The 21,892-nt window shown below is 42.6% G+C and overlaps 1 protein-coding gene across 5 annotated transcripts; it reads left to right on the top strand.

Annotated features, from left to right (window-relative positions):
* The first annotated feature begins 143 nt into the window (after positions 1-143).
* Positions 144-19,924, top strand: spg7 (SPG7 matrix AAA peptidase subunit, paraplegin). 5 transcript variants are annotated; one of them, XM_061764150.1, is made up of 18 exons: positions 144-225; positions 1,794-1,837; positions 2,762-2,864; positions 2,955-3,044; positions 3,126-3,367; positions 3,452-3,591; positions 3,729-3,831; positions 3,912-4,037; positions 4,133-4,295; positions 6,199-6,372; positions 6,521-6,645; positions 6,774-6,876; positions 6,984-7,094; positions 7,235-7,350; positions 7,521-7,677; positions 16,487-16,650; positions 16,802-16,879; positions 16,981-19,924. In XM_061764150.1, the coding sequence occupies exons 3-18, from the start codon at positions 2,780-2,782 to the stop codon at positions 17,185-17,187; spliced, it is 2,184 nt and encodes a 727-aa protein (XP_061620134.1). In that variant the 5' UTR covers positions 144-225; positions 1,794-1,837; positions 2,762-2,779; the 3' UTR covers positions 17,188-19,924. The 5 variants fall into 5 exon arrangements, with proteins under 5 accessions (XP_061620134.1, XP_061620126.1, XP_061620119.1 ...); XM_061764142.1 differs by lacking the exon at positions 144-225 and adding an exon at positions 792-1,175; XM_061764127.1 differs by lacking the exon at positions 144-225 and having other exon boundaries at positions 1,188-1,837.
* The last annotated feature ends 1,968 nt before the right edge of the window (positions 19,925-21,892 follow it).

Raw genomic sequence — 21,892 nt, 5'->3', positions numbered from 1 at the left:
CCCCAAAATGGCCGACCTGGCTTGGAGTTTCGGTCCCAGAGCCCGCACTACTGTTATAAGTAAAGGACCAATCAAAGGAAATGGTGTCCAACACAGATATTGGGTGCGTTCGTTGTCTAATATCTGTATAAATCGTGTTTACTTCTTGAATTGTTCCTTCGTGCGTTACCAGTCAGATTATTTCAAGAAAGGTGAATCGTGAAAGCCTTCCAATCTAAATTAAAGATAAGACATTTCTAAATGCTAGGCACATTGAAATTTATATATCAAAGACCATGTCATTTTCGTCAGGACGTGTGTTATTTCATATACAGATTTTGTCACTTATGCATGATTAAACGAGGACATATTTAATGGAAGATAATAAGGAATACCACTTTAACTTTTAAATTAACCAGCCTGGGACAAACAGGGTTGACATTCAGTTGACTTGCACTCACATCCAATGTAATTCTGCGGGGATTTAAGTTTTCCCAAACGGATTTTCATAAATATGCCGTCGTATGAAACGGCCAGGTTGGCTACAAATATTGGGGGGGGAAGATTAGATAAAATGTCTATTGTTAATGCAATCGCAAATACTGTATTACAACACGTAAGCGTTTGGTCAACAGGAGACAGTCGTTGAAAACATATCGGGCAGTGTGGGTAAATAAATCGGACGCATATAGATAAGAGACGAGCGTGACTAGAACAAGGTTTCCCATTGGCTGAACTAAATGGACTGAGATCTCATTGGTCAGTTCACATGTCAATCAAAACTATATAAATGACCTCATTGCGTTCAATTGTTTTCGACGATTTACTTGCAGATCGACACAAATAACTAACTTCTGTATTTTAAGGAGATGAGTGTGTTATTAAAAAGGGCACTCTTTAAAGTTCGGGATCCATGTGTCGTTAGTACTGAAGTACAAACGTCAGACTAGAGTAACTTGACTTGCTGGAGTAGTTCTAATATCAATTTATAAGACTCAGCACGCATATTCTCAGACATTTACACATTTTGATTAAATATTCGCTTACTGTCAAAGTCAATCAAAACTGAGCATTATTGTATGTTAGCTAATATTTTTTTTTCTTTTTTACATTATGCAAGTGTACATATTGTTGTGGCCAGTGTGTGGATTGGAGCGAGCACTGCTTCCTTGTTTTTAACACAAGTAGTCGCAACAGTAAGTAAGGCTACATGGGTGGTTGCTTAACTGACTATATAAATAGTTTTTTTCCTGTGTTAGTTTTACACTACCGGTCGTATTTTGTGGAGGTTGCGTAATTTTTTGCGCAGGTAAAAGACGTGAACTAAACTCAACAACTTTATTTTAAGATCGAATTCAACACGAAATGTACAAATGTAAGTCTAAATGTACAAGGATTTTTATTAACAGACACCAACAGTTCAATTAAACTTCAGTGCATATTTCTTTTTTTTGTCCGCGTGTACGTGTTTTTTTTTTTAAATTGTTTTTTGTAATATATGCATATACTTCCGGGAAGTGCGTCTGCGTCACGCTCTTGAATAACATTGCAGGGTAGGCTAGCTTAGAGCGACATGGTTAAATAAAGGTGTGAATCTAAAATAAAATGTCGACAGTGTGCATTCATTTTAAATAGCTTTGTGCCGATTGGAATTATGGCAGCGTCGTTGTTGCAGCATCGTGTTAGTCTTTGTACGAAATATAAAAGAAGCTTAGCGTGGACATGGTCAAGGCAAAACTGTCACATATTAGCTCGCAGGGCGACGTCCAGTGACACCGTCAACAATGTGCTTTTAAGAAAGATGCTTTTTGCAGTGTCCGAGAGGACTCTTACTGGACAGCGTCGAAAAGTAATCCAGGTAAGAAACGCTCGAACATGTCTAACAAAGATACAAAATGTCTGACTCAGTACAATCAAAGTATTTGCAGAAGATATAGTACATTTGAGGTGATAGCGGTTTAGGTATCGCCACGGTCTTGTGCTAAAATTAACTGGAATGCAAAATTTAAATCTAGCTGTCCAACGCTCTCATGTGCCTTTTAGTTGTTTGGCTTTTTGCGGTGATGGTGTCATTACAGCATAACAATAATAACATAATAAGAGACTTAAAAATCAACAGTTACTGTATCTAGAAGGATATATATACTTAGGACATAGTGTCAGTACTGGAGGAGATAATTTGCTATTCGTTACTAACACTACTACACTGGCTTCCAGTCGGCTTTAGAATAGATTTTTAAGTTCTGCTACTGGTCTATAAATCACTAAACGGTTTAGGTCCTGAATACATGAATGAAATGCTAATGGAATATAAACCCAGTAGGGTTCTGAGATCGAGAGATTCTGGTCAAATAGCGGAGCAAAGAGTCCAAAGCAAACATGTTGCATTTAGCTATTATGCACACAAATGGAAGAAGTTGCCAACAGATGAGGTCAACCCCAAGTCTGCATGTTTTTAAGTCCAGGTTAAAAACGCTTCTTTCCCCCCCCATTCTTTTTAGAGCATTTCCACTTTTAAATGATATTTCTTGCACTGTATGCTGTTTTAATTGTAGTTGTATTTATTTTTTCTTTGTTTTAAATGTTTATAAGATTTTTTTTCTTTGTTATTAAATGCTTTTAATCATGTAAATCACATTGAGTTAACTTGTGTATGAAATGCGCAATATAAATAAATTAGCATTGCTTTACTATCAGGTACCTACAAAAAAACAAAAACAAAAACTTTTTCTACAATCAAGATTACATTTTTTTCACACCATCTGATTTGTTTTCATTCCAGAGTCTTCTCTATAGACCAATGAGGCTCACGCTGGCTGGAATCAGCAGCGAGTTAGTCAGGAACAACCTGTTTACAAATCCCGTGGGTTTAGTAAATTTATTAGGTAATCTTATATTTTTTACCACTACAATAATCTGTGCTTTATTTCCCAATCCCACAACATTTCATGGAAACCTGTACTATTTTTTTCTAGGGGCAACAAACTTCTTCAGTACATCCCAGTCTAAAGAAACAAAAGATACAAACAATAAACCAAAAGGAAAAACCCCAGAGGAAGATGAAGGTAAGACTGCACTGGATTACATTTAATATCATCCTCTTCATGCTCATAACAATCCACTATCTCCACAATTTTCTTTCTCAGAGGAAAAGAAACGTCGCGAGCAGGAGGACCAGATGTACAGAGAGCGCCTGCGGACCCTCTTCATAATTGCACTCATCATGAGCCTTCTAAACTCGATTAACACCAGCGGTGGTAACATCTCTTGGAATGATTTTGTTAATGAGATGTTGGCTAAGGGAGAGGTGTCACGTGTCCAGGTGGTGCCTGAAAGTGACATTGTCGAAATCTACCTTCACCCTGGGGCAGTGATCTTTGGCAGGCCTGTACGCTTCATATGAACAAATGTCAAATCAAAGCTTTCTGATTTATGAAGACTAATTCTCCCAAATTTAATCTGTTTTTGGTAGAGGCTTGCACTCATGTATCGAATGCAAGTCGCCAACATAGACAAATTTGAGGAGAAGCTGAGGGCTGCTGAGGAGGAGCTGAATATTGACACAAAGGACCGTATACCTGTCTCCTACAAACGCACTGGATTCTTTGGAAAGTAAGAGCCTTTTTTATTTATTTTTTTTAATGTTTTTTTTTTTTATTCGTTGCATGAGTGTGATTATTTTTTCAAATCATAACTTCCCTTTAACTTCATTTGTTTTTTGTATTGTGGCTCTTCATGTTTAATTGCAGCGCATTGTATGCTCTTGGGATGGCAGCAATTGGCGTGGCTATTCTCTGGTACATCTTTCGTTTGGCAGGCATGGGTGGCAGAGAGGGTGGCTTCAGTGCATTTGTAAGTGATTGATATTTGCTTGTGTTACTCTTTGTTCAAACAAAGTCACAATTCTGGGAATTCTAAACGCTGCTTTACAGAATCAGCTTAAGATGGCCAAATTCACCATTGTGGATGGCAAGTCGGGTAAGGGTGTGAGCTTTAAAGACGTCGCAGGCATGCATGAGGCAAAGATGGAAGTGAAAGAATTTGTTGACTACCTCAAGGTGAGAGGCATCACTCTTTAGAGTTGTGACTTTCTGACAGTAAAAGCTGGCAAATACAACTGAAATTCACAAAGTTGTGTTCATATTGTCTTCAGAATCCTGAGCGATACCTCCTTCTGGGAGCCAAGGTTCCAAAGGGGGCATTGCTGCTCGGACCCCCAGGCTGTGGAAAAACTCTGCTAGCGAAGGCTGTTGCCACAGAGGCACAGGTCCCATTCCTGGCAATGGCTGGCTCAGAATTTGTTGAGGTCATTGGAGGTATGTGTATGGTTCTGTAGATACATATTTTTATAGTGGGGATGCACGATAAGGGGCCGATAGTTATCAGCCCGATATTGAGGGGGGGGGGGGGGGGGGGGGGGAGATGATGTCACACTTATCAGTCCGATACCGAAAAAAACTGGACCGATAACGAGCCGTATTATTCAGCGGTGTGCTGGTCGTCAGCAGCTGCTGCTTGCATTGGCTTGGTACAGTCATGGATATTTTCTCCAAAATTCTTATCCTACAACACCAAAAATAGTCAATATCTGCAGTAAATTAGCAGGTGATCACCAGCACTTGCTGAAATTACGAGCATCCAGTGACTCTGAGCTTGCATCCTTCGGAGAGTAGCTCTCGACAAGACCCGGCGGTCTACGAAGCAGCGGAGTCACATAGCAGCTCAAGCCGACACAGGAGCGAGCGGGTGCGATTTGGCCGCATGCGGAAGCACGGTTGTCACAGTGGGCTAACAGTTAAGGTAAATGCTAACCCCTGCAGAACACCCCTCCTACACATCTTCCTTTGCAACGTTCGCTCACTGGATAATAAATTCGATCATCTACAAGTGGAATTAACATCAAAACACACAACGGCCCTCATCCGTTCGAGTCCGTATCCACAAATGCCGTTCGTCTGCCGGCTCAGGAGCAACACCCCTTCGTTCCCGACACTCTTCACTCAGCCACAAATTGAAATGTTTTAAAATAAACATTTACATGAATAATCGCCCCTTCTTATTTTGTTTAAAATAAAAAAAACATTCATATTTGAACCTGTGTATTATTCAAGTTCGAGAAGAAAAACAGAGAAGTTCATTGGCTAAAGTTGTGCTTTCCTCACAACACGTAACTATGTGAAGCTCGGCAGCCAGCGGACTCATAAAGAAAGCTGTAGACAAGGTGTTCTTTTCTTGCTTTTATGGAGGTTTATAATAATAAAATACATTTATACATCTCCTGTAAATCCTTTTGTACTTTTATTGTGACAATAAAAAGCCATTCTTTTATTCAAATTATGTTACATTACATTTGTCGAATGCCTATAATATGTGAAATTGTATAATATTAGTGTAATACTTTTAATTATATTTTATGACAAATATATTCCTTTTTATATCAATTTTGATATAAAACATTATATACAGTATACATAACTCGGGGGTCCCTTCTCCAGCTTTCCATCAATTTGGGGGTCCTTGTCTGGAAATCGTTGAAGACTCCTGATATAAATAATTTAAAAAACAATATCGGGTATCGGTATTGTCTTGTAGAAAGTAGCAACTTATCAGTTATCGGTGGCAAAAAACATTCCTATTTTATAGGTATTGTTGGCATGTGTGACTGACCACCCTGTCTTATCCTGCATTGCTGTTTGCATTGTGTTCATTCACTGATAAGTTCGTTAGACACATTATAGGCTTCAATTGCTTGTGCTGAGATCACTAATAACGAGACTAACATATCAGTTCACATGTTCTTACAGCTGTTTAGACACTAAAAAAAGAATCCCACCACACCACTTGTCAGTAGGACTGCCTTGCTAATTTTTCCACATCCTGTCTCGCCCTTTTCGGTCCTCGTATCTTGTTCTCTTGGTTAGTTATTGCATGTCCTTACCGGGTGTCTGTCTGTCTCTATGTGTGTGTGTGTGTGTGTGTGTGTGTGTGTGTGTGTGTGTGTGTGTGTGTGTCTTTGCTCTTAGCCTTTTATACCTTTGCAGTTGTTCAGTCTGTCTTAACCAATGCAGTCAGAGCGCCCTCTGCTGCACAGATGTGACCATTGTAATTGATTTCGTAGCCATAGAAAATCTTTTAAAATATAATTTTGGCATTAAAATAAAATATCCAGTATAGCCGTTGGCTCTTCAAAAAAGAAATAAAACATGCAAATGTTGTTAGGTCTGGGTGCTGCCAGGGTGAGGAGCCTTTTCAAGGAGGCTCGTGGCCGGGCGCCCTGCATTGTCTACATTGATGAGATTGATGCTGTAGGGAAGAAGCGCTCAACCAACATGTCTGGGTTCTCCAATACCGAGGAGGAGCAGACACTCAACCAGCTGCTGGTTGAGATGGACGGTGGGTTCCAATTAGGATAACTGCATAATTTTGTCATTACTGGTTGAGATGGACGGCAGGTTCCAATTAGGATAACAGCATAATTTTGTCATTAAAAGTGTGTTCTCTTTGCAGAGGAATTACTTATAACTTTGGTTTTCTTCTGCAGGGATGGGAACGACTGACCATGTGATTGTCCTGGCCTCCACAAACAGAGCAGACATTTTGGATAACGCTCTGATGAGACCTGGCAGATTGGACCGGCACATCTTCATTGATCTTCCAACCTTGCAGGTGACCGGAGGCATACTTAATGAACCTAACTTGAATTTAGCACCAACTTAAGCTGTTGTACAGTTGTATACCTATTTAAAATGATTCCAGAGCCTCATTTTAATTAATCAAAGCTTGTTTTTTTTCAGGAGAGGATGGAAATTTTTGAGCAGCATCTGAAGATCTTGAAACTTACTCAACCAGCCAACTTCTACTCACTGCGCTTGGCTGAGCTCACTCCTGGCTTCAGTGGTATTTTAATGCTTGCATTTTGTCTATAGCTGTGTCCAATCATCCGTAACTTCTTAATCGTACGTTAACTGAGAAATGTCAGTGCCTCACTATAATTGTGTATACAGGCGCTGACATTGCTAATATATGTAACGAAGCTGCCCTGCATGCTGCCAGAGAGAGGCACAAGTCAATTGATACTTTCAACTTTGAGTATGCAGTGGAGAGAGTAATAGCAGGTACAGTAGAATCTACTTTCTCGTGTCTATCCATCCATTTTCTATACCTACTGCTTATCCTCACTCAGGTCACGTGAGCTGATAGCTCAAACTTGATTTTAGATGATTCTTAGTGTACATGTGTGTAAATGTTTTTTTAGGAAGCGTAAAGAAGAGTAAGATCCTCTCCAAAGAGGAGCAGAGGGTGGTTGCCTTCCATGAATCGGGGCATGCTTTAGTTGGGTGGCTGCTTGAGCACACAGAGGCAGTCATGAAGGTAAGAAACCACATAATTTATTTGTGTTCAGTTAAATAGTTGTTCCTGTCTTGTGTAAGAGGCCCAGTGTAACTAACCCACTCACTTAAGTACTCACCACAAAACGAGAGGGTATGTGTACGTCTAGCGGGGAAAAAAACAACTACTTTCTGATTCTTTGGTTGGTTCAGGTGTCCATTGCTCCTCGGACAAATGCGGCCCTGGGGTTTGCCCAGATCTTGCCACGTGATCAGTACCTGTTCACCAAGGAGCAGCTGTTTGAGCGGATGTGCATGGCTCTGGGAGGAAGGGCTGCAGAAGCGATTACCTTTAACAAGGTTACAACAGGTACACAACAGTCCTCTAATATGCACTCTATCTTCCTGTAATATAGTTCTCTGCTACCAAAACGGATGCACTGTGGGTAATGTGACGCAATCTCAACAACCGATGGATGGATGGATAGATGCAGAGCTGCCAAATGTTACAGAAAGTCCGTATTTTGTTACAGAAATTACTGAATGTTGACTCGTTGCGGCTGTAACACCAATTGGTCCAGATAGTAGGCGAGAAAAAAATCCAGTGTCCGACGTTACGGCCAGTACGGTGCTGTGTCCGGCCACCGTGACTAAAATAGTGAGTTAAAAAAAGCTGCATGGGGTACGGTATTTTATTACAGAACCTCCCTGGCCCTGGCTTCGAAGCCGCGGAGGCGAAAGTAATGCAATTGTACGTCACTAATCATCGCCTCCAGTGCAGCGAGTAAGCTACACTTCCTATCATGCCATACATGTAAATCAGTCGCCGTCGTCATAGGCTGTTTCGTACTCCTTGAACACTGGGTGCTAGGTCTATTCCACACATCCACCATCCACACACAGACGTAATTGTGAATATTACTCCGCGGCGGACTAATATGCAAGCGCATTGGCCTGAGGTTCCGCCTGTGCGCTTGGTACCTGCTTTGGATAAGTCACAGGAGTTGATGAGTTAAGAAGTAACGGTACTTTTACGCCGTTACAATGATCTAAATGTTGCTTGCTACTTTTATTTATCAATTATTGCTTATTTATCAACTATTTTCTGCGCGAGACTTCGACTTCCCCATTGGGCGCTGTTTGCGCCAATCCAATTTAAGCACTAGTGACGTTTAAGTCTAGTTCACCACTCAAACGAGACAAGAAAGTCACATGACCTCACACAACGTCTTCTGTTGGGCTTCCCGGGCATAGGTATTAACACTAGATGAGATGATCGTCGTGCCTACACGGCTACTATGTTGGGAAGGTCGTCGTTACCATTGAAGGCAACGGCTCGCTACTCTTGTTTACATTTCGACGAGCAAAAACAGCAGCTTTCATATATTGTAGTATTTGTCTGGCACTATCTGCAGGGATATTTCAGCTCACTTATAACTTGAGAAAACACCGTGCAGTAAATAGCAGATGTTTTGTTGTATTTTTGACTGTGCATAGACATACACACGCACACACATACACACACACGCACGCACGCACACAGTGACATCAAAATTTGCACCTTCACATTTTATTTTGTAATTTTTAAAAACATTTATTGATATTTATGCTGTGTTATCAGTAAGTTAATCAGTACTTGTAATTATTTCACTGTGTACTTTTTAGTCAAGTAATTTTTTGGAGGAATACATTTACTTGAGTCACATTATTGTCAATTAACAGTACACTTACTGGAGTACAATGATTGGATACTCTACCCACCTCTGGAGCGGACATCCTCTATTGCTACTCTTACATTTAAGCAACATTTTTGCTCCTCAGATGAGCCAGTGTCGTATTTTGTATTTTCGCGTTGAATAAACAATGATTTTAGTCAATTATTTTCCAGAATGAGAGTGCTTAATGAGGAGGATGCTGTTCATGTGGCACAGCTTTAAGCAGGCATCAGGTGCAGGTGGAAATGGGCCTGGCTCACGTTGGAGGCCAGAGCAAAAAAGCAAAGAAATTAGACAATTTTAATTTTAATCTTAAATTTGTACATCAACACGCACTTGAGCGTTGTAAATAAATGTTTTTCCTGCGTGAAGCATTTGTTTATTTTGCCTTATTGTACTCTTCAGAGTCTTCCAGATTGCAAAATTTATGTTAAAATAAAAAGAAATTTCTCTAAAGGGACCCCCAGACCCACCACAATGTTTTGGTTTTTTTTTGGTCACCTTTTTCATACCTTTGGTGTTTGCATAAGTGGACCTCTCCCAACGGTACGAGTTGGAGGTGAACGTTTCAGTAGGCTCAGTCAATTAAGTAAGGGGCTCAAAGAAATGTGTACTGCACTATCTGTGAATTTCATTGACAATTTCCGCTTTTTTTTGGGAGCGCAGAAATCTTTACAAGGCAGACGGTTTCTGTCTAAATAGACAAGGGGTTAAGTTGTTGGCTGCCAACATTTTTTTCTGTGTACGTCATTCAGCGACCAGAAAGGAAAACACTGGCTTTGTTGACACTGCTGAAGGAAAGAAAGATGCAGTTGTTCCCAAACAACTGGAGGAGGAAGAGAGAAGGCGACATGAGGCGCAGATGGATTTATCAGCGTCACTCAACCAACCGGAGGAACCAAATGAGAGGCAGCACTTTCAATCGCCCACACCCCTCCCTGCCCCATTGGAGCAAAGCCCAACGCAAAACTCAATCTCTAATAGCCTAAATGCCATGTTAGGTCTGACGGACAGGGTGAAGGCTATTGTCAATATTGGAGTCCAGCCCACACCACATCAAGATCTTCCTCCCATCCCCCCTCACCTGAAACCACCCTCCACTAAGATGCGACGGGCTGCTCCTCCACCCATGAAGAATCTTATCTGCGAATCTGACTGATATCTACAGGGTCTTTTCCAGAATAAGTCAGACCCCTATGGAGAGCAGGCATTTTTCATCCCTGTAATTACAAGGGACAGAAAGTTGGCCAAAGAAATATGACTCAAAAAAGTAGAACTACAAACTTAGTGATGATAAAATATTAATCTATCAAGCCATTGTCTCCAGTTATCTCTAGGAGAGTAGCTCTTTTCAATATCAGGTCATAGGGTAATAAATCTATGTTGATTAATGACATCATTACAACCTATGATCTGGACTTTTTGTTACTAAATGAAACGTGGTTAACAGAAAGTAGCTGTAAAACCATTTAAAATGAGGCAACACCAGCAAATTTTAATTTTATGAATAGTGTCGAATAGGGAAAAAAGGCGGTGGTATTGCTGTTATTTTTAAGTCATTATATCAGTGTAAAGAAATTATACTGGGTGATTGGTGATTTTAGCTCTGCAGGACTGGTTAGCACAGTTCTGGGGACAGGGGTTCAAATCCCGGCCCCCGCCTGTGTGGAGTTTGCATGTTCTCCCCGTGCTTGGGTGGGTTTTCTCCGGGCACTCCGGTTTCCTCCCACATCCCAAAAACATGTGTGTTCGGTTGATTGGAGACTCTACATTGCCCGTAGGTGTGAATGTGAGTGTGAATGGTTGTTTGTTTCTTTGTGCCCTGCGATTGGCAGGCGACCAGTTCAGGGTGTACCCCGCCTCCTGCCCGAAGATAGCTGGGATAGGCTTCAGCAGCCCGCGACCCGAGTGAGGATAAGCGGTAATGAATATGGATGTATTTTAGCTCTTTTGAATATCTCTGTTTTTTAGTTAAAGGTGACCCAGCCACCTCACCTGGCTCCTCTCGATGTGGAGGAGCAGCGGCTCTACTCTGAGATCCTCCCGGATGACCGAGCTTCTCACCCTATCTCTAAGGGAGAGCCCGGACACCCTGCGGAGGAAACTCATTTTGGCCGCTTGTATCCGGGATCTTGTTTTTTCAATCAATCATAGGTGAGGGTAGGAACGTAGATCGACCGGTAAATCGAGAGCTTCGCCTTTCGGGTTAGCTCCTTCTTTACCACAACGGACCGATACAAAGTCTGCATCGCTGCAGACGCTGCACCGATCCGCCTGTCGATCTCCCGTTCCATTCTCTCCTCACTCGTGAACAAGACCCCAATATACTTTAACTCCTCCACTTGGGGCAGGATTTCATCCCCGACCTGGAGAGGGCACGCCACCCTTTTCCGACTGAGGACCATGGTCTCAGATATGGAGGTGCTGATTCTCATCCCAGCCGCGTCACACTCTGCTGCGAACCGCTCCAGTGAGAGTTTGTGATCATGGCTTGATGAAGCCAACAGAAACATCATCTGCAAAAAGCAGAGATGCAATACTGAGGCCACCAAACCGGACCCCCTCTACGACTCGGCTGTGCCTTGAATTCTGTTCATAACTTTTATGGACAGAATTTCAAGGTTAAAAGTTAAAAGTTATGAACAGAATCTGTGACAAAGGGCAGCCATGGCGGAGTCCAACCCTCACCGGGAACGAGTCGAATGCCTTCTCCAAGTCCACAAAACACAGACTGGTTGGGCGAACTCCCATGCACCCTCGAGGACCCTGCCGAGGGTGTAGGGCTAGTCCACTGTTCCACGGCCAGGACGAAAACCACACTGCTCCTCCTGGATCTGAGATTCGACTTCCTGACGGACCCTCCTCTCCAGCACCCCTGAATAGACCTTACCAGGGAGGCTGAGGAGTGTGATCCCCCTGTAGTTGGAACACACTCTCCGGTCCCCATTCTTAAAAAGGGGGACCACCACCCCAGTCTGCCAATCCAGAGGCACTGTCACCGATGCCCACGCAATGTTGCAGAGGCGTGTCAACCAGGACAGCCCCACAACATCCAGAGCTTTTAGGAACTCAGGGCGAATCTCATCCACCCCCGGGGCCTTGCCACCAAGGAGCTTTTTAACCACCTCGGTGACCTCAACCCCAGAAATAGGAGAGCCCGCCTCAGAGAACCCAGACTCTGCTTCCTCATGGGAAGGCGTGTCGGTGGAATTGAGGATGTCTTCGAAGTATTCTCCCCACCGACTCACAACGTCCCGAGTCGAGGTCAGCAACGCCCCATCTTCACTATACACAGTGTTGGTGGTGCACTGCTTCCCCCACCTGAGATGCCGGATGGTGGACCAGAATTTTCTCGAAGCCGTCCGGAAGTCTTTCTCCATGGCCTCACCAAACTCCTCCGATACCCGGAACATGGTCCACTCGGACTCGATATCCCCCGCCTCCCCCGGAACGTGAGCAAAGTTCTGTCGGAAGTGGGAGTTGAAACTCCTTCTGACAGGGGATTGCAAGACGTTCCCAGCAGACCCTCACAATACGTTTGGGCCTGCCACGTCGGAACGGCATCTTCCCCCACCATAGGAGCCAACTCACCACCAGGTGGTGATCAGTTGACAGCTCCGCCCCTCTCTTAACCCTAGTGTCCAAGACATGCGACCGCAAGTCCGAGGACAGGACCACAAAGTCGATCATCGAACTGCAACCTAGGGTGGACACCCTTATGCTTGAACATGGTGTTCGTTATGGACAATCCGTGATGCGCACAGAAGTCCAATAACAGAACACCGCTCGGGTTCTGATCAGGGGGGCCCTTCCTCCCAATCACGCCCTTCCAGGTCTCACTGTCATTGCCCACGTGAGCATTGAAGTCCACCAGCAGAACGATGGAGTCCCCAGCGGGAGCGCTCTCCAGCACCCCCTCCAAGGACTCCAAAAAGTGTGGGTACTCTGAACTACTGTTTGGTGCATAAGCGCAAACAACAGTCAGGACCCGTCCCCCCACACGAAGGCAGAGGGAGGCTACACTCTCGACCACCGGGGTGAACCCCAACGTAAAGGCGCCGAGCCGGGGGGCAATAAGTATACCCACACCTGCTCGGCTCCTCTCACTGTGTGCAACTCCAGAGTGGAAGAGAGTCCAACCCCTCTCAAGAGGACTGGTACCAGAGCCCAAGCTGTGTGTGGAGGCGAGTCCGACTATATCTAGTCGGAACTTCTCGGGCTCCTTCCCTGCCGGAGAGGTGACATTCCACGTCTCTATAGCCAGCTTGTGTAGCCGGGGATCGGATCGCCAAGGTCCCCGCCTTCGGCCACCGCCCAGCTCATACTGCACCCGACCCCTATGGCCCCTCCCACAGGTGGTGAGCCCATGGGAAGGGGGATCCACGTTACCCTTTCGGGCTGGGCCCCATGGGTGCACGCCCGGCCACCAGGCGCTCGTCTTTGAGCCCCACCTCCAAGCCTGGCTCCAGAGGGGGGCCCCGATGACCCGTGTCCAGGCAAAGGAAAACCGAGTCCATTGTTTGTCGTCATCAATAAGGGGTCTTTGAGCCGTGCTTTGTCTGGTCCCTCACCTAGGACCTGTTTGTCATGGGTGACCCTGCCAGGGACATAAAGCCCCAGACAACTTAGCTCCTCGGATCATTGGGACACACAAACCCCTCCACCACGATAAGGTAACGGCTCAAGGAGGGGCTACAACTATTTTGTCATAATGGGAGACTTTAACATTCTGTTGACAATAACATGGGGAAAACAATCTAAAGAACTGTCTGCTATACTAGACACATTTAACCTCTCTCAACATATTAAGAGTCCAACCCACACTCAAGGTCACATCTTAGACCTGATCAACTCAAAGGATCAATTGACAACAAGGATATGGCTATTTCTGGCAATTTTTGTGTATTTTTTTAATTACAGATTCTTCCAAAAGTTCAGACAACCTCTGTCTATTAAGATAAGGTACATAAACGAGAGTACCGCCACTAAGTTTATGGAGACCACAGCTGTGCCACAAACTGTGAATGCTTAGACAGTTGAACTTTTGGATAATTTCACCTGGAAAATCTCATATGTCATGGTTGCTGTCCTATTAAAACTAAGACAATCTTGAGGCGACCTACAACACTGTGGAGGAGCACTATGATGGTAAAGACCTCTAAATCAAAGTGTAGGAAACCAGAACGTAAGTGGAGAAAAACTAAACTCCAAATTGCCTACGACCTCTACAGACAAAGTCTTCGTAATTTTAACCAAGAGTTAGTCAGGGCAAGACAGCAACACTTTTCTGAAATCATCAGTAAGAACTTCAACAATACTCGCACTCTGTTTGGTGTGGTTGACAAGCTCACAACCCCCCTAAATCAGATAGCTCCAGAACTCCTATCAGCTGATAAATGCAATGAATTTGCTTATTTTAGTGAAAAAATACAATCAGTTATTTTGTAACCATTGGAAGTGTTCAATCTCATTGAATGGCAATGACCTATGGGTCCCTCAAGGGTCAGTTCTTGGACCCCTCCTGTTCAGCCTGTATATGCTATCCTTGGGTCAAATTCTTCAGAACTTTAATTTTGACAATCATAGCTATGCAGATGACACACAGTTATATCTAGCAGTGTCTCCAGATGACTACAGTTCTGTTGAGGTGTTGTCACTGTCTAAAACATAACTGGATGAGCCCAAACAAATTTCAATTAAACCACAACAAAACTGAGATAATTGTTTTTGGCAATAAAGAAAAGAGGATTGCTGTTAATAAATATCTGGAGTCACTCTCTTTAAAAAAACAAAGACCAAGTCCAAAACCTTGCTGTTCTGATAGATTCCGACCTGACTTCCAACAGTCATATCAAATCAATTACTAAAACCGCCTTCTACCATCTGAAGAACATATCCAGAGTGAAGGCTTGCATGTCAGGCAGACCAGGAAAAGCTCATCCATGCTTTTAGCTCAAGTGGACTTGACTATTGTAATGGTCTTCTGACTGGACTCCACAAAAACAGCATTAAACAGCTGCAACTCATTCAGAATGCTGCAGCTTGGGTTCTGACCAGAACAAAGAGGTCAGAGCATATTACTCCAATTCTAAAGTCTTTACAGTGGCTTCCAGTCAGCTTCAGAATATATTTCAAAGTTCTGCTACTGGTCTATAAATCACTAAATGGCTTAGGTCCTGAGTACATGAAAGAAATACTGATGGAATATAAACCCAGTAGGGCTCTGAGATCGACAGACTCCGGTCAAATAGTGGAACACAGAGTCCAAAGCAAACATGGTGAAGCAGCATTTAGCTATTATGCTGCACACAAATGGAATAAGTTGCCAACAGAAGTGACATCAGCCCCAACTGTGAATGTTTTTAAGTCCAGGTTAAAAACTCTTCTTTTTTTTTTTTCTTCATTTCCACTTTTAGATGGTATTTCTTGCACTGTATGCTGTTTTAATTGTACTTTAATTTTTTTCTCTTGGGTTAAATGTTTATAAGCTGTTTTTTTTCTTTGTTTTTTAAAATGCTTTTAATCATGTAACCTTGTGTATGAAATGCGCTATATAAATACATTTCCTTTGCTTTATTCTATTACATAATATACAGCAATAACTGTCCTGCGGTAATGTTACTGACAAAATTTTGATAACTAATTTTTGATGATATATTTTGATTTTGGATATAGAAATTCTGACAAATTTGGACAAATTGTTCTGGAAGTGAATTTCTGTAGGTTGGCAGCTCTGTAGATGCATGCTTTATTTGTCCCCTTGGGAAAAGTCAAAAATTTGCACTCACTTTAAAAATAACATGCTATACAAAAATTATTTTTTAATGAATATGAATGACAATGTATTAGCTGAAAAAAATATACGTGTAAAACAGTTATTACACTAATTAGCCACATTGTAAGTATATAAACATGGCTACACAATCCTGATTTTTGACACAAAAAAATCAGCCTAAAGCCAATGGTCTCAAATTCAATTCGTTTTAAGAGAATAGTAAATCCATCCATCCATCCATCCATTTTCTGAGCCGCTTCTCCTCACTAGGGTCGCGGGCGTGCTGGAGCCTATCCCAGCTGTCATCAGGCAGGAGGCGGGGTACACCCTGAACTGGTTGCCAGCCAATCGCAGGGCACATAGAAACTAACAACCATTCGCACTCACAGTCATGCCTACGGGCAATTTAGAGTCTCCAATTAATGCATGTTTTTTGGGATGTGGGAGGAAACCGGAGTGCCCGGAGAAAACCCACGCAGGCACGGGGAGAACATGCAAACTCCACACAGGCGGGGACGGGGATTGAACCCCGCACCTCAGAACTGTGAGGCTGACGCTCTAACCAGTCGGCCACCGTGCCGCCGAGAATAGTAAAATCAAATCAAATTCATGGAATTATAGTCATGACAGATTTTGTTTCTATTTAACCCTCAACTTGATTGAAATATTGTGTTCACCTGCATCCCCAGGAGCTCAGGATGACCTACGTAAGGTGACACGCGTGGCCTACTCAATGGTGAAGCAGTACGGCATGTGTAACAGTGTCGGCCAAGTTTCATTCCCCGAAACAGAGGAGCAAGGTGCTATTGGGCGGAGACCTTTCAGCCAAGCACTACAGCAGCAGATGGACCACGTAGGTTCCAAATTTGTAATTTCTGTTCTGTTGCCCAATTTTAATAGACTGTAAATGTTGGGATTTCTTATAAATATTGCTATCATTTTGTCCAGAAATGTCGTGTCTTTTTATGCAGTTTTGTAACATTATAAGATATTTGTGCTTTTAGGAGGCTAAAATGTTGATAGCTCGCGCCTATCGGCATACAGAGAAGCTGCTCATGGACAACAGAGACAAGTTGACATTGGTATGCTCACTCTTCTCTTTGTAGTGTATATTTTCTACATTTCTGTACATTCATTGAGGTGGTTGCCACCGTTTTAATTTTGCTGCAATTTAATCCTGCAGTTGGCCAATGCTCTGTTAGAGCGGGAGGTGGTGAACTATGATGACATAGAGGCTTTGCTGGGTCCTCCACCTCATGGGCCAAAGAAGATGATTGCCCCACAGAGCTGGGTAGAAGCTCAGAGGGACAAACAAGACACAGGCGAAGACGAACCACAGCCACCTTCACGCAGACGCAATGAAGACGACATGAATCCAGAGATGATCTGAAGTATGCGTCAGACTTTCTCAACTGCAAAATTTTTTGATTTAATCGTGGAGTGAAGACATTTTCAACAAACGTGCAAATGATGCGCATATAATGTCATCAAACTGTAATTTTTGGTGTTCTAGTAACAACTCCGCTCAGGAGCCTGAAACAGACTGAAACAAGCAAACACTCTGCAAGTATAGGTTGGATAAAATCTGAACATTTATCTTATGTTTGTAGTAAACTCACAATTCCTAAGAAGTGGACACATATCTTATATGTCAGTTGCAACTCAATGGCAGATGTTTCTTACGTTTTGTGTACTCAACTATTGAATGTGTCAGATGACAGGAGAAGGAAAAGCTTATGTAGGTTTGCTTGAAACCTTGAAAACCTTAATACAACTTTTAAATGCAATGCTTTTCGGAGTTTGTAACTCATTTTAGGCTACATGCTAAAATGCTTTCAATGGGCATTGTTCTACTTTTTTGGAGGATGTCTGCACGTGTACTGTACACTAAAGCATTGAGGTATGTATTTTCATCCATCAATTCATTTTCCGTACCACTTATTCTCACTAGGGTCGCAAGCGTGCTGGAGACTATCCCAGCAGACTCTGGGCGAGAGGCGGGGTACACCCTGAACTGGTCGCCACCCAATCGCAGGGCACATATACAACCCCAATTCCAATGAATTTGGGACGCTGTGTTCAACATAAATAAAAACAGAATACAATGATTTGCAAATCATGTTCAACCTATATTTAATTGAATACACTATAAAGAGAAGATATTTAATGTTCAAACTGATAAACTTGATTGTTTTTAGCAACTAATCATTAACTTAGAATTTTATGGCTACAACACGTTCCAAAAAAGCTGGGACAGGGTCATGTTTACCACTGTGTTACAGCACCTTTTCTTTTAACAACATTCAATAAACGTTTGGTAACTGAGGACACTAATTGTTGAAGACCGAGGTTCAAATCCCGTCCCCGCCTGTGTGGAGTTTGCATTTTCTCACCGTGCCTGCGTGGGTTTTCTCCAGGTACTCTGGTTTCCTCCCACATCCCAAAAACATGTGTGGTAGGTTGATTGAAGACTCTAAATTGCCCGTAGGTGTGAACGGTTGCTTTGGTTATATTTGCCCTGCAAGTGGCTGGTAACCAGTTCAGTGTGTACCCTGCCTCTCGCCCGAAGATAGCTGGGATAGGCTCCAGCACGCCCATGACGATAAGTGGCACAGAAAATGGTCATGGTTATTTTAGTCATCACAAACAAAGCCATTTTTGAGGCACTAAAATTCCCGAAATTTGGCACGCACATCGGGCCTGGTGAAGAATTTTATAATTTCATGTTTTCGGGCGCAATTTCCAAATAAATGGCTCGACAGCGCCCACTAGAACGATGTTGAAAGTACATCAACGGACTACTTAGTGATCCGTATGACCTACGGCTCTGAAAATTTGCACACATCTAGAGGGGACAAGGTGGTAGGGGGGAGCGTGAGTCCGTTGGATGTTGCCGGATGGTCCGGTCGGGGTCTTGAACCTAGGTTCCCCATTGTGGCAGGTGATGATCTTAACCATTGGGCCACAGCTGCCTGTTACTCTCAAATGACTGGCATTCTATTTCCCCATTTTTGCCACCCATTCAGCCTAGCCAGCTGGAGCTGTCACCGTACAATCTCAAAAACATGAGCAAAGACTTGTTGCTTGAATGGTGTTTTTAAAAATGGGGAATTAAAACAAAAACAGGACTTTTCCCCTTAATGTGCGAAAACACAACACAGTATGACAGGAACGATGGTGAAAGGACATTGATAACTTTGCATTCCTCGCAGCTCGAGCTGACTATATTAACAAAATAATTTATCTACTCATATATTACAAAACTAAATAAATTCCACTGTGTTCATACAGTGTTTTAACTAATGCATTCTGATACAAATAATTTTCCTAGTAATCCATTTTTACAATTTTGACTGTATTACAAAAGAACACATTTACTCCCATTTACGTAGTGTCACTGAGCGCACATCGCGCACTCACACAGCTGGCGCGTGCCTGCCTGGTTTCATTCTAAAGAATGAACTAGGAAATGGAACAGGTGTGCAATCTTTCTATTAGCATGTCCAAACAGGTCACTCTGCTGGTCACTTTTAATGTTACAGTTGCTTCACCATATTCCACAACACCAACATCGCAGCAGACGTGACTATTGTGCACACGTACATCGCTCAAAATATTGGGCAGCCCTAGCTTACAATATATTACAGCACTCACTTTTGGTAAAGGTGTTGGTTGGAGGGGATTTGTGCCTGTCAGTGTGGCACATTGATGTGGATAAATTTGCCGTCGCTTCTTTGCTAAAATGCTCAAAATCTGTCCGATTGTGAGGGCATCTCCTGTGCACAGCCGTCTTTAGATCACCCCACTGATTTTTGATGGACTTCTCATAATTCCCTCACCTCAGTTCTAGCTGAAGAAAAAAAACACCCTAAACCATGAAGCTGCCACCACCATGCTTCACTCTATGACGTTCCTTTGGTGATGAGCAGGGTTCTGTTTGCACCAAATATACATTTTGGAATTATGGTCAAAAAGTCATAACAGAATTTACCAAACAGAAGTGGCAATAGAAGTATTGGTCTGACTTTTCACTTACTTTTGTGTGTGTGTACGTTTTTAGTTTGGACCAGAAGATTTCTGTAAAAAAGCCCATACATAATGGTTGAATAAAGTTTTATTTAAATAGATGTACTGCATGAAATAGTTATTTTATTTTTTATATGAATGAAATACTTAAGGATAAATTTGCTGTAATATTTTGCAATGTTTTAATTCTCTTTCGACAGTTGAAAGAAAAACTAAATTCTATTAATTATAGTATGTACAGTGGGTACAGAAAGTATTCAGACCCTCTTCAATTTTTCACTCTTTGTTATATTGGAGCCATTTGCCAAAATCATTGAAGTTCATTTTTTCCTCATTGATGTACACACAGCACCTCACATTGACAGGGAGAAAAAGGAATTTTTGCAGATTTATTTAAAAAGAAAAACTGAAATATCACACAGCCATAAGTATTCAGACCCTTTGCTGTGACACTCATGTATTTAACTCTGGTGCTGTCCATTTCTTCTGATCATCCTTGAGACGGTTCTACACCTTCATTGGAATCCAGTTGTGTTTGATTATACTGATTGGACTTGATTAGAAAAGCCACACACCTGTCTATATGAGACCTTACAGCTTACAGTGCATCTCAGAGCAAATGAGAATTATGAGGTCAAAGGAACTGCCTGAAGAGCTCAGAGACAGAATTGTGGCAAGGCACAAATCTGGCCAAGGTTACAAAAAAATGTCTGCTGCACTTAAGTTTCCTAACACCACAGTGGCCTCCATAATCCTTAAATCCTTAATGTGGCCAAGTACAGGGATATCCTGGACGAAAACCTTCTCAGAGCGTCAGGACCTCAGACTGGGCCGAAGGTTCACCTTCCAACAAGACAACGACCCTAAGTACACAGCTAAAATAACGAAGGAGTGGCTTCAGAACAACTCTGTGACTGTTCTTGAATGGCCCAGCCAGAGGCCTGACTTGAACCCATCATCAACCCAGCATCTCTGGAGAGACCTGAAAATGGCTGGTTCACCATCCAACCTGACAGAACTGGAGAGGATCTGCAAGGAGGAATGGCAGAGGATCCCCAAATCCAGGTGTGAAAAACTTTTTACATCATTCCCAAAAAGACTCATGGCTCTATTATCTCAAAAGGGTGCGTCTACTAAATACTGAGCTAAGGGTCTGAATACTTATGGCTGTGTGATATTTCAGTTTTTCTTTTTTAATAAATCTGCAAAAGCAAATCTGTTTTTTTCTGTCGATATGGGGTGCTTTTCTCCGGGCACTCCGGTTTCCTCACACATCCCAAAAACATGCGTGGTAGGTTGATTGAAGACTCTTAAATTGTCCGTAGGTGTGAATGTGAGTGCGGATGGTTGTTTGTTTGTATGTGCCCTGCAATTGGCTGGCAACCAGTTCAGGGTGTACCCCGCCGCCTGCCTGAAGATAGCTGGGATAGCACTCCCGCGACCCTTGTGAGGATAAGCGGCTCAGAAAATGGATGGATGGAATATGGGGTGCTGTGTGTACATTAATGAGGAAAAAAATAAACTTTAAATTATTTTAGCAAATTGCTGCAATATAACAAAAAGTGAAAAATTTAAGGGGCCTGAATACTTTCCATACCCACTGTACCTCCTTCAGCCTAACATAAACTACCCAGGAATAATGTGAATCTCTTTTTGTTTTGTTGGGCGATGTTTTGTGTAAAAGGTGTGACACATGCTGGAATGGAGGGTTTATGATCAAACAAAAAACATGAGAGCAAATTAATCTAATAAAATAATAACATTGAAAAAAAAAAATACATCCCCGACAAACCAGGTCTGGGGAAAAATCCATCATGGACTAACACTTCAACATATTTAGTTTGCTTTGCAGTATGCACATCTCCTACTGCTTTATTTCCTGAGCACCCTTGTTAAGGTTTAAGTCCATAGTGTTTTACTATGTAGTTGAATCCAGATATATGGTGTGGTACCTTGAGGCACACAATGATGGATAATAATATCTCGTATTTGTCCAGTGACACACCCAAAAGCATGGAGTGTTTTGCTTGCAGGTGTGGAATCAGACAACACTTTCCTTTAAAGGTCAC

This window comes from Phyllopteryx taeniolatus, chromosome 2 (genome assembly GCF_024500385.1).
Source record: "Phyllopteryx taeniolatus isolate TA_2022b chromosome 2, UOR_Ptae_1.2, whole genome shotgun sequence".
NCBI lineage: Eukaryota > Metazoa > Chordata > Actinopteri > Syngnathiformes > Syngnathidae > Phyllopteryx > Phyllopteryx taeniolatus.
Note: the sequence above shows the minus strand (reverse complement) of the source record. Positions and strands in the feature narration are given on the sequence as shown.

Excerpts from the sequence above, each read along its gene's own strand:
- spg7 (XM_061764127.1), top strand. The coding sequence starts at position 1,634 with ATGGCAGCGTCGTTGTTGCAGCATCGTGTTAGTCTTTGTACGAAATAT. Across the intron at positions 2,865-2,954 it reads GGGTTTAGTAAATTTATTAG|GGGCAACAAACTTCTTCAGT; the intron begins GTAATCTTATAT and ends ATTTTTTTCTAG. Across the intron at positions 7,678-16,486 it reads CTTTAACAAGGTTACAACAG|GAGCTCAGGATGACCTACGT; the intron begins GTACACAACAGT and ends CTGCATCCCCAG.